This window comes from Colius striatus, chromosome 2 (genome assembly GCF_028858725.1).
Source record: "Colius striatus isolate bColStr4 chromosome 2, bColStr4.1.hap1, whole genome shotgun sequence".
NCBI classification, from domain to species: Eukaryota; Metazoa; Chordata; class Aves; order Coliiformes; family Coliidae; genus Colius; species Colius striatus.
The window spans coordinates 94,319,104-94,331,550 of NC_084760.1; the positions used below are offsets into that span (position 1 = coordinate 94,319,104).

General features: G+C 37.1%; 1 protein-coding gene across 3 annotated transcripts in view; it reads right to left on the reverse strand.

Moving 5' to 3' along the window:
* LCLAT1 (lysocardiolipin acyltransferase 1) overlaps positions 1 to 12,447 on the reverse strand; it is a 120,614-nt gene that overhangs the window by 49,281 nt on the left and 58,886 nt on the right. For all 3 annotated transcript variants that reach the window (XM_061991535.1, XM_061991536.1, XM_061991537.1), the window contains 2 exons: positions 9,587 to 9,733; positions 2,092 to 2,208 (listed from right to left, as the gene is read on the reverse strand). In XM_061991535.1, coding sequence (XP_061847519.1) covers positions 2,092 to 2,208; positions 9,587 to 9,733 — 264 coding nt within the window. The remainder of the gene's footprint in view (positions 1 to 2,091; positions 2,209 to 9,586; positions 9,734 to 12,447) is intronic.

Consider the following 12,447-nt stretch of genomic DNA (forward strand, 5'->3'; position numbering starts at 1 on the left):
CACTTGAGCCTCAGGAATGGAAAACAGCCATGAACCAAAGTGTATTCACAGGAGAGCTATAGGGCAATCAGGTCGTCATCTGTGCACAAAAATACTTTCAAAGACGTAAACATGATGTTAAAATCTCCACCACTCCCTCCTGAATGTTAAAGTCACACACAGATCTTTGCGTTTGCAGTCATGAGCAGGAAAAAAGGGAAACAAGTCTATTTTTATGATTAATGGCAACATTGTAGCATTACGACAGTCCGGAAAGAGGGATTCACGTTACACACCCTGTCCTTAACAATCGTGGTTTTCTTTATTACTGCTAAGGATCAGAAATTTGAGTTGTAAAACAAGCATTCTAATTGTATTCGTCAAACTAAAGCCCTACTATAATGTCAGGTACTAACTGTATCTGAAAATCTACCTGGACTTTCATGTGGTACTGATGATAAAAAAATGCATACAGTATACTGAGGTGTTCTGAAGTCAAGCAACTACAGTTAGGTTGTCCATAAAAACAACACAGTTCAACACAAATGGTCCATATCTGACACACTTACAAAAAATTGAAAACCAAGTCTGTAATTTGTAAGTAATAACTAATCATTTTAAAATGCTAGTTGAACTACCTTTCCACACACAACTTATTACATAATAGCATACAGTCATAATATTTATAGCTTATCATAGTACCCAATAGCTACTAAACTCGATGCTAAAGGGGACATTAATATTTAACACAGTATTTGTCTACTTTAAATAAAAGAGGGGACTTAAAAGCATTTGAAACACTGGACGAAGAAAAAAAAAATCACCTAGGAATGTTTTTGGTTTTTCTGCAGCTTTGTGGAAAAAGTTCATTTTCTCACACAGAAACAGAAGAGCTGATCATTTTTATAAAATTAGAAAATTACTATATAGCCACAAAGCTCTTTTCAGCAGCAAATATAGAATCTTTTTTTTTTAAGTTGGTAATATTTTGAGTGGAAAATATTACTTTAACTGAAAATTTATTCCAGGCTAGAAATATTTTTATGCAGTAGGTTAACCCAGTGCAGAAAAATTTTAAGTAAAACAAGATTTTTAAATTGCATACGTGGCAAATTCTTTCTACTACAGCAAATTGAGTAATAAACATTTAAGATAGATGAAAATTTAAGATGTCCACCACTGAATGTCCAATAAAAACAGAGTCAAATAGATACATGGTCCAGTTAGGATTGTCCTGTTCAATAAAATATCGAAGTGTTTGCGGTGATTTTAGGATATCTTTTTAGCAAGAATCAGGCAAAATTCAAGCAAGGATTCTAGCAAGGGAAAAAACATACCAGCAGTCCCTTATTCTTTTTAATAATCTGAAACATCTTTTGGCAGTCAGAATAATCAGCATATGTTAAAGATATAGAAATTCTTTTCCCTGAAGAACTAGCCTATAAATAAACACTTCAAATTTACTGTACATGTTTATTCTCTTCAACCATACATTTGTGTATCCTGCAGACATTCACTCATCTGTATTTTTATCACTGACACATCTTTATACTTTGCTCCCCTAATAGTAGGGACTCGGGTCTCTAAAATTAACACAGGGACGGAAGACCACTTCTAAGTAAAAATGAAGTATCACACGTTCTCCTACCCACCACTCTGTCAAGCAGCACAACTTCTATTTTACGCAGCTTCTCCAAGTCATCATCACCTGAAAGACCTTGGTAGCACTGGGCAGTTGAATTGCTGCATCTACATGCTACGGTGCATTCTCCTCATGCATTTAACACAGCAAATTGTGGTCTCAGCTCTCAGACTTAAAACCAGAAGCTTTTCAGACAGGTATTTGGTGTCAGCTGCCCAGCTGGGGTCAAGGACTGGTACAAACAGTAAGGTTGAACCTCCTTGGGATCTTTCACACTATTTTTCTGAGGCAGACTGCTAAACAAGCTACAACACTAAAAAGAAAGTGAAAATGGTTTTTTTTCTGTGATCAGGACATATAAAAGGTTTTCTGTCATTCAGGCAGTTTTGCGAGCCTAAGCTTCTACAGCTTGAGTGAGATTTAATATCTTCAAGGAAAGAAATAAACATATAAATACAGAGCAGAATTACCTTCCCTTAGACGTTCAACCACAAAAGTGAATCCAGTAGTTCGTGGATGTAAGACGTACTCATATTTTTGAAGTCCGCTCTTCTCAGCGAATTCATTACTGCGGGCTTTGGTATTGGCTGAAGAGAGAATAAAAAGCACCATTTTCTATTAGTGTGCATGTAGACCAAGAATTAAATGTAATTATTATACAACAGGAACAGCACAAAAACAGTTCACGCAGTAGGAACGTGCAACAGCTTTTCAGGTGGAGGCAGACTGCAAGAGTGGTTTCCGTTGGCTATCGTGTCGTACAAGGAAGAGCATCATGGATTGCAAGAACAGCCTTTTACCATTTCATTTTAGAAAATAATTGTCTAGTCTTTCCTATTTTTCAAATGCATTCTGAAATCTGTAACTTTGAGTCTGCTTAGAGTTCTCTGTATATTACCCATTTTACATTAAAATGTATTAATTGGCTTAATTATTTCCTTTTCCATTCAACAGGCACAATGTATAGTAATGAAGGTTTGATATTATGTACAGGAATACCCTGAGGTCAATGTTTAACCACCTTAAACTTATTCCAGAAAGAAAGCATTAAATAGAGGAAAAGAATTAATCAGATACCTTAAAATGGTATTTTATGTCTTAATTCTGAACTTGACATATTTTAGTCATCAACCTGAGCTGCACACACATACCCTGTTTTAATTTTTTTTGCTAACTGCCTCAGTGTCATAACACATGCTTATAACTGTGGGCACACACAAGGCATCTGGAAAGCAGCCTGGCTGAAGCTGATAAATATGTTTCAAACCTCTGGCAAAAAAAATAAAAAATTCTCACAAGAAAACTAAACAAAGGCTTCTCAGAGACAGCTGCTAAAAGAGCCCACTAAGTAAGATGTAGACACTAAAGTGGAAACATCTGAAGACAGGCAGAGAGGATGTAGTTTGTTCTCCAGTGATGTGCAGAAGGTTCCTACAAGTGGCCTCTGCTGCCAAATGGACTTCTCTGGTTCTGCACTTACTCCTTCGTTGTGGGTCCTGCTGTGCCTCCCCTGGGGCCAAAAGGCCATAGACACAAGCAATGTTCCCTTGGCAAAGTGTGTGTTGGGGGGAGGGGGAAATCAATTTGATCAACTAATGTTTTAAGTAACTCATATTAATATAGTTTTATAAGTGTTTTAAAAGCAAAAATGCCAGCAACAGATCTACAGAACAAAATCATTGCCTAACCAATATATCACCCTTTTCAACTGGAAATAACACTTTTTTAAAGTGTCCACAGTTAACTTTAACAGAGACCCAAGACCAAGTAATGAAAAACATACTGCTCCTTAATAATTTAACACAATCACTACTTACAATTAAGTCCTTTCTCTTACAATCATCACAATTTTTCCTTTAAAGGAACAGCACAAGTGGACAAATCAAGTGTGAGATGTCCTTTGTGCAACTTTCCTGCATCTGTCTTCTTTTCCTAACTACATGAGCAATTTGTTTATCTAAAATTGTAGGTGTCCCTCCCAAAAAACTAAGAATACATGCTGTAGTGCACCCATATACTGAGCATAATTTCCCTGTGACCTACTGTTTCCATGCATAAGAGTAGTATTTTTCATATGCACCCCTTAAGATTTACTGCACAGCTTTCCTGACCATGTGATTTGGAGAAAAGCAAAACTGTTGCAAAGTAGCCAAGCAAGTGATTCAGCAAAGAGAATCGAAAGACTCAATTCCTGCCAAATTGCCAAAAACGTACAAATACTTGAAAATATTTCATCTTCAAAAAGCACTGCTAAAATTACAGAATGTGTGAAAAACTACAATTACACTTGGCTATGTAGCTTACATTTATCTTCCCTTGGACATATGCATTATGTTTTTAACTACATGATCAATGTCTATTTTTGTCTGCTCAACTACTACTCTATTCAGTGCTTAAAACAGACTACTCTGAATCAGCGAAAGGAACTGGACTTTAGGATTCCCACTTCTGCAACAGCAAAACTGGCTAAGGGAACCCGGAGCAAGATTTGGAATGGCAGAAAAGGCAAGAGCAATCTGATAATTATTAAATGCTCCTCTGAAAAGCTAGATTATACCTCTTAGACACAATTGTATTGAACTATTTGCTCAATGATATAAACTCTTTATTTTCTAAGCAATGACATTGATCACCAAGAGATTTCCTATAAAAGCAAGTTTTTAAGATCATATATTCTTTCTTCCAAAGGACAGAAGTAGTAGTATCGTCTTCACTTTTTGCACAGACAAGTCTGGGTTTCACTTTGATTTGCAGATTTCAAATGTTCCAAGCTAATCAAAGCTTTGAGACGAGTGCCATAAGACAACATAAAGTTCATCAGACTAAAAAAAATAATTAAATCTAAGTCTTACACACCTCAAACTGCACAACGAGCACTCAAAAAAACCCTTTCCTTACATCTGCTCTCTACTCTCCATTTCAGAGGGAGCAAGAAAACAAATTCCCTGGTGTTTCCAAAACATTCCTACATGCCTTGCAAAAAAAAAATAGAGTAAATGGCCAGTTTTGTTTTCTGAGTAAGACCTAATCGATGCTGCAAAAAAGGTCTGGGATCTCCACTGCCCGTTGCCTTGAAGTACTCAGTCTTCAAACCTTCTCTTAGTGCACCTCTCTGGGCTTGGGAAGAACTCAGTGTAAACATCTGCAAAACATCTTCCAAATTTCCCTTGACTATAAATGCCTTTCTAAAAATGTGTGAACAGCTGGACACTGGCACACTGGCCAACACTATTCAGCTATTTTCCTGTATCCCTGCCTTGCCTCTGGACTGCAAGTTTTGTATAACAGAGACTGCTCCCTTCCCCTTTTGCATGACCCAAGTGTAATGGGATTTTCAAACTACAATAACACCTCCGGCCAATACAATGATCACCGTCATCTGGAAAAATCATCTCCCTCTTCCCTTCCTAAAAACCATAAAGCCACAGATCTTTGTGCATTAAACAATATTTACTATAGCAAGTCAGGAAAGTCAAAGGGTTTTAATGCTATCCTGAAAGCATAGGTAGGATATGCCTTCGCTCTACCAAAAAGTAAGAATAATGTCCTTCCTCTCTCTCTTGCTGCTCCCAGCATGTGAAGAAAACAGTTTCTTCCTTTATTGTTACTTATGAACAAATGGACTGACTGCCATTTTATCTGACGTAAGCACCCCGGGGCCTACCGCTGTTTGGGATCTCTCAGAGAGACACCTCAGCCTAAACCTTCTGGGGGAAATTCAGAGCAAGTCTCCTGCTCAGAACTGGATTTGACCAAAAGCAGAAAATGGGATGTTCCCCATTATATGACAACTAGAGGTTAGAAAACTGATCCAGGACATTAGAAACCCATTTTATATCCTCTCCAACCTAAGGGAGTCCACACAACAAACACCTCTCTAAAACCCCTTAATCAATAGACCATGCTATACTGTCAGCTCTGCTAAAGTTACGCAGATGTCTCATCATTCTGCAGTCCAGATTATAAAATTCTTAGGCAAAAGAATAAAAGAAATGAAAGATGTCTTTGTAAGCCTGGTAGTGAAAACACTTCCTTAAAGAGAGGAAACGTATGTTATCTTCTTTGCTTCTAACCAACTAACACAAATTGCATACAGCAGCTCTTAAAACACAGGCTGGAAATTAACTCAGATTGGGTTTCCTTGATCCCCAAAAAATCACTTACATCATTTGGCTAATTTGGTTCATGGTCCCTCTTTCTGAAAAATACGAGTATGCACTGCTTTCTAGCAACACGTATTTTCTTTCTTTCACTGTATTTAAGTGCATCTACCCCGAGTTTTCCTTCATCATTCCTTTTAGATGTATTTTGCTTTTTAACTCCTTGGTTCTATCTGCTCCTGTGATAAAAGAGAATAGGCAGAATAATCTATTTTTACAGAAAGTTTATTAATAGAGAGTGATGTGGGATCTTTCTTGATCCAGAACTGCTTCATGCTCTGTCTTCTCTAGTCTCACAGTCTTGTTTCTCATCCTCTGTATCCTTCAGCAAATACATGCTGCCTTCCAGAGGGCATGTTCTTTGAGGTGGTGACAAGTACTAGAAGTCAAATTTATTGGAGTTTTTAGACACTACTGCAGAGCAATTGTCAAGCCACACAAAAGAACAAGAATGTAAGGGTTCTAGTCATAACCTCTGACCATTTTTTTTGTTCCTGTGCTGCCATTAGTACATCATTTGATTACATTTTTTCCCATTTATCTCAAAATTATGTGGGCAAATCCCATTTATCACTTTTTAAAATTACTGGAAAAGCTCAGCAAGTCATCACTTTCAAGAAGCACCACACTTCAGAATTTCAGTTAAAGTAACTGAAGGAAGAAATTATGCTAACAATATTTTCTTGATTCTTGAGTTACAGATTTTTAAGAAGTTAAATTGCTTTTGCTCCTGAAAATCTGACAACCTGAAAAGAGATAAAGTGAATAAATAACTTTTTTTCCTAAAAAGTCAAGTTATATTTTAAATTTGTGACCTATTTTGTAATTAAAACAAAAAATACTTAGAATTTTACTTCAACAAAAGCCATAATTTAGTAACAAGCTGTTATTTGTGTGAGTCTGAAGAGTATTTGGAACTAAAACTCCAAGGCCTGTACTCAACAAAAAGCTAAGTTCATGCTTCTCCTTGTGAAATACGTATGCAGTATTATCTTCTCTCAGACAAACAAGCTTGTATGCTTTTACAGATTCACCACTGTCCAGGCTGATGTGTTTTTCTGGATGTTACCCAAAAGAATTATAAACTTCCCTCATAAAAAAAAAAAAATAGGCAGTTCATTGTTACCTTCCAGATGGAATACTGTATGTGGTCCACATCACAACATTCCTGCCAAAATCTGGGCTCTAGCAAGCATTCCTACTTGGTTTTGACCTGTTCCTCAAGGAAAAAAAGGTCTGTGCAATCACACTCTGCCCACTTGCTCCCCTTAACTTTTGAAGCTATTGTCACCGACAAGCGATTCAAAGCTAATTAAAGCCTCACAGGAGTTCTAGAAAGGCCAATAGCTGAGTAAAGGGGAGCCTCCAAGAGTAGAGATTGTAATAATGGGAAAAGCCAGGGCAGGCTCCACAGGCATTTCATTTGTCAAGGCTTTCAGCACAGCATGCAGTGGTTGGTTGGTTAATACAAGTACTGGTGAAAATGAGCCACAGCACACGATGCCTCTTGCCAAGACAGCAGCAAGAGATTTGAGGAAGAAATGTCACACAGAAGGAAATGCAAGGAAAGAGGTGAAGTTGGAGTGAAGAAGAGATCATGTGTAGGGATGCAGACACAAATCTATAGGAAATGAGGCTTTAGAAGGAAGAGGGCAATACAGCAACTTTTTTTTTTATTACTTTCTGAAGAATTACTAGAGAGACTTGTAAGGAACACCAAGAAAAACAAAAGAAAAAGCAAAATGGAGAGCTGTATTCCAGAAGCACTAGACAAGGTTGCTTTGTTGTCTTCAGGGCTTCAGAAAGTCTGGCAATATGTTTGTCTGCTGAGGCCTTCTTTTTAAGCAATTACAATAAAATACCTTTGATGCACTTAGCTTTAACCTTGAAGTACTCCACAGTGAAAAGTTGACCAACCTATCGGAAATAAGTATATTATTATTACCTCTGAGCCTATACATCCAATCTGCAAAGACATTGTTCAGGGTTCATGACACTACTATTTCTAAAACTCATTTAGGTAGCATCTTCCACTGCAAAGTACTTCACCAACTTGAAGCCAGGCAGTGGTCCACATATACAGTCATATTTCACATTTCTTTGAAGTCTTTCATTCTCAAATTCCCAGAAAACATCATACAATCTCTTATAAAGAGAAATAAATCTATTATTGTCATACGGCCACTGAGAGGACAAAAAAAAGGATAGTAGCACAGAGCTGCACAGCAATTCCACATTTCAGTCAAGTATATGTAGAATGTTATTTTTCATTTTAAGCACCAGAAGAATTTTTCATTCAGAAGTAATTATCAGTTTTGAAATTTGTTTGGAAAACAGGAGTCATTGTCTCTCTTTTTGCAAAATGTTCCCTCAGATATTAAGTAACCATTCAGAACAAACCCACAGTTTTTTTTCTCATTCTAAAAGACAGAACATGAGGTTGCGTTAGGTCCTAATACATCAACAACATAACAGTTTCCTGAAAGTCAGGATCACCACCCATCTACTGTGGCCTCAGAAGAACACTGCTGTTAGTGTGGACATCCATGTGACACTGCAGATCCTTGGGAGGGTTTAGAAGGTACACATAATTCAAACAGAGAAATTACAAAGCACGTATTTTGATCATCTTGAGATAGAAATACCAGTTCAGAAAGAGTGTGAACGACCCAAGCAGGAGTCTCCTGGCTCCATGAATAAGATGACTCAATCTCATAATTCAGAGCTAAGAAGGTTAATGAATTCAAAGAAAAAATAATTTTAATGTGAGGTACTTTCCACCCTTCCTAATTTTAGACACAAAATAACTAATCCAACAAAAGCTATCATGTGAAGTAGTCCAAGGATGAACAATGATTTATCTTCTTTTAGGAAGGTTGATCAAGAATGACAGTGCCCTACAGTGTGATATCATCTGAATTCTATACATATCCATTTTTAAGGATATTGGAGACACAGAAGAAAAAAATAGCATGTGTGTTAGTTATTTTTATACTGTGTACTTACAAATCTGACATTGTAATAAAGTACAACTTGAAAATATCTGCAATGGAAAGTTCTTTTAAGTAAGCTAAAGAGCAGAGGTTTAATTGTAATTGATTTTTCTGTTTACAGATGATGCTTTTTAAATCATGCTGCAGGCATAAAGAACCACAGAATATTCATACAATGCTTTACTAGCACTTGAATTGTCTTCAACACTGGTTAGCATCTTGCTATCTATATAAAATACCTATATTACGGTAGATATTTTATTACAAATTAATGCTATAGGATCTACCTTGTTCAATTTACTCTTATCATAACAGCAACATTTGTTTTGGGCAGATATTTTTCTTATAGAGGCAGATACACATTGCTTATGTGGCCTCAGGAACCAGTATCACTGTTTTCTCCTCTTAGTCAGGAAATCTAATAGTTCTGTTCTTCAGTCACTCTTCCATAGGTCTAAAGTGATTTTGCATGGCTTGCCCCAATAAAATAGAAAAATGGAAATATGCGAGTGATTTATTCAAGGTCTTGAAATCTACTTTTGCTACCAAAATGTACACAAAGTACTGATCAATATAAAGTAATTTCAATCGTTGAATGCTTTGAAATGTAACAGTAATTTCAGAAAGACTGGCAAAGGCTCTCAGTGGAACAACATTCCAAATGAATCAGTACATATGATTGCTTACTCTAACTTCTGCTGTCCATGACAACCTAGTTTTGTTCCTGCCTTGCACTTTTTTTTAACTATTTCCATAAACACAAAGAACGTCCACATTGAACGTTCCACAAGAAGATGAGAAATGAAGTCTACCTGTGAGATCGGTTCCTTCTGGAAAGATGAGGAGTTGTAGTGGCTCACGAATGTCACAGAAATAATCCAGCATTTCTTCAAAGTGACTCTTGTCATCTTCCCACTTTCTCTGAATGAAAATAAAGGCAGCAACCTGCATCGCCCAGCCTAAAGTTTAAAAGACAGACCTTCAGTATCATTTCATTCCAGTATTTCCACAGTGCCTGTTATTCCAAAATATTTTCCATATTTTGTTAGACACCAATATTCACCTTTGATTAAGAGCACTTAGCTACCTTGTCAAATAAGCTTTGGATAGGAAGCAAAAGAATGCACAACCTAAATAAATAGGTCTAAGTAAATTTGGAATGGCTACAGTTTTGCAAAACTCAAGTTACCAGAATTATAAACGTTTCCCAGAGAGCAAGAATAGGGACAATGCTCTCAGAAAATAAAGTGTTTAAAACAATGGTCCTCACTCTAGCATCCTTCATAACTGCAGCACTGATTTGCTCAAGGGAAGGTATTGCCCCTATGGACAAGCATCTCAGCAATGCACTGTAGGATAAAATAAAGCTGCACTATATATACACAGGTGCCCTTAATAGTGCATGTCAGCCATGTGCATTGTGCAGAAAATATCTATTGCTTTGAAGGCTTCTTATCATTTTAATTACTAATAACATAAAATACTAAGTTCTTTACATTTAATGATATAAAAATTTAATGCATATTCATTTGCTTGAATTAGTACACAAGACAATTGTGAAGATTTACAGCCTGTCAAACTGAGAATGCCATGCATTTAAACAAATGAAACTGCTGCTGAGCCTGCAGCTCAGGGGTCACACGCTGTTATCTTCGATAAACATTCTTGGCATTTTTGGCACAATTTCCTATACAATACATCACATAATATTATATGTTTTGTCCACTAGTTCAGATAAAAGGACAAAAAAAAAATCAGAGTCCCAGTTCCACCAAATGCCCATTATGGTCCTTTCTTAAACAGGGCTCAGAGGAGCATAAGACTGCCTTAGCACTGTACTGAGCTAGCTTTTATCTCATCAGAAAATCTACAGATAGATATTCCACATCAAAGAGGAAACATCACAGCTTCCCATTCTTCTCTTTGCTCACCACAGTTCTCAAAGTCTCTTTTTCCTTTGCTGGTGACTTACAGGATGTGATTCTTGTACTTTATGTCAGCTCATCTTTCTGGGGATTCCTTTCTAGTCTGTCTGCAGCAATATCCTACAAGGGCCACGTGCTAGCAAATCACTTACTGAAATCACCAACTTTTAAATCAGCTTCATAAATCAGTCAGCCTGGATAATCTACTAACCAAGCTGCATAATCTCCTCTGTATTAGATAGGGACGTTAACTGATACTGTTAAAAATGTGTAACCTGTACCACGGTGGATAAGTTTTTATTTTTAAATCAACTAAACAGACAAAGCATGAATAACTAACATGCCTTCTTCAATCTGGAGCTAATGAGTCTCAGATATTCAGATAATGAATGATATCCAGGTACCTGAATACTGGAAGTGGTGATATGAATTAAGAAAAAAAAGCTCAGAATGCAGCCTCCGCAAATCTTTCCAAACTTGCATGCTGTAATTGTTAGAAACCCTCTGTAAACAAAACTAAACTCTGATCACAATTTATGTGCACCTATGTACATATCACATTCCTGCATCTTCAAAGTCAAGAAGTATCAGCTTTATTAATAGAGGGTATCCATGTTTAAACAAATCATTTGCAAGAAAAAATAAAGGTCAATTTTAAAGTAACTGAAAAATAACTTTTTCTCATAAGACGACATCTTTTCATACCAAATATGGTCAAATATCAAATGGTGCCAAAGCATCCAGTTCCATCTAACGAGATACATGGAAATGGAAAGGAGCTGTGTCAAGGGAGGTTCAGAATGGACAACTGAAAAGGTTCCTTAACGAGAGGGTGTTCAGTCACTGGAACAGGCTCTCCAGGGAAGCGTTCACAGCATCAAGCCTCTCAGAGATCAAGGAGTGTTTAGAAAATGCTCTTAAGTCATAAGGTTTAATTTTGAGTAATGCTATGAAGAACAGGTAGTTTGACTTGATGATCCCTATGGATCCCTTTTAACTTATTTTATGTCTCTGATCATCTGAAATCAAATTAATAAAAGTGAGCCCAGCAACAGAAAAAACATCTCTCTAAGCAGAAACAGAGATGCGTTGTACCATACCACTTGCAGCTCTGAGGATGTTGATGCTCAATGGGAGAGAGTAAAAATACATAGGGATTAGGAAAGTTGGGCTATGGTTTTGATGTTTTCCAGTCACATGTCTCAGCCAAGACTTTCTGTATGTTTTATATATCCTAGATGCTACACCTAAATTAATTTATGCAAAAGCAGTACTGTGCTACACCATGTTATTGTGCGGTATCACACAGCAGGTCTACATTATTCAGTCCTCATGTTCTCATTGCAGCAGAGTCCACAGACAGAAAGAAGGGAAATGAGAAGCACTGGAACAGGTTACCTACGGAAGTGGCTGAGTCACCATCTCTGGAGTTATTTAAAAGGTGCAGATGTGGCACTTAAGGCCATGGTTTAATGGTGGATGCGGCAGTGCTGGGTTAGTGGATGGACTTGATGATCTCACTGTTTTATTTCCAAACTAAATGGTTCTATGGTTTTAAAAATGCTCACTTGGGAAGTCTGCTCACACTTTCTAAGGTCAGCAGCTCCTTAGGAAGAGTGATTTTGGTCCACAACAGGGAGGGAGCATAGAAGAAAAAAAATCTGACTGACACATCCCACCCTCTCCCCTATCTTTCTCCATGCAGCACAAGGCTTGAAAACTTATACATAAACTCTTTCCAGCTATCA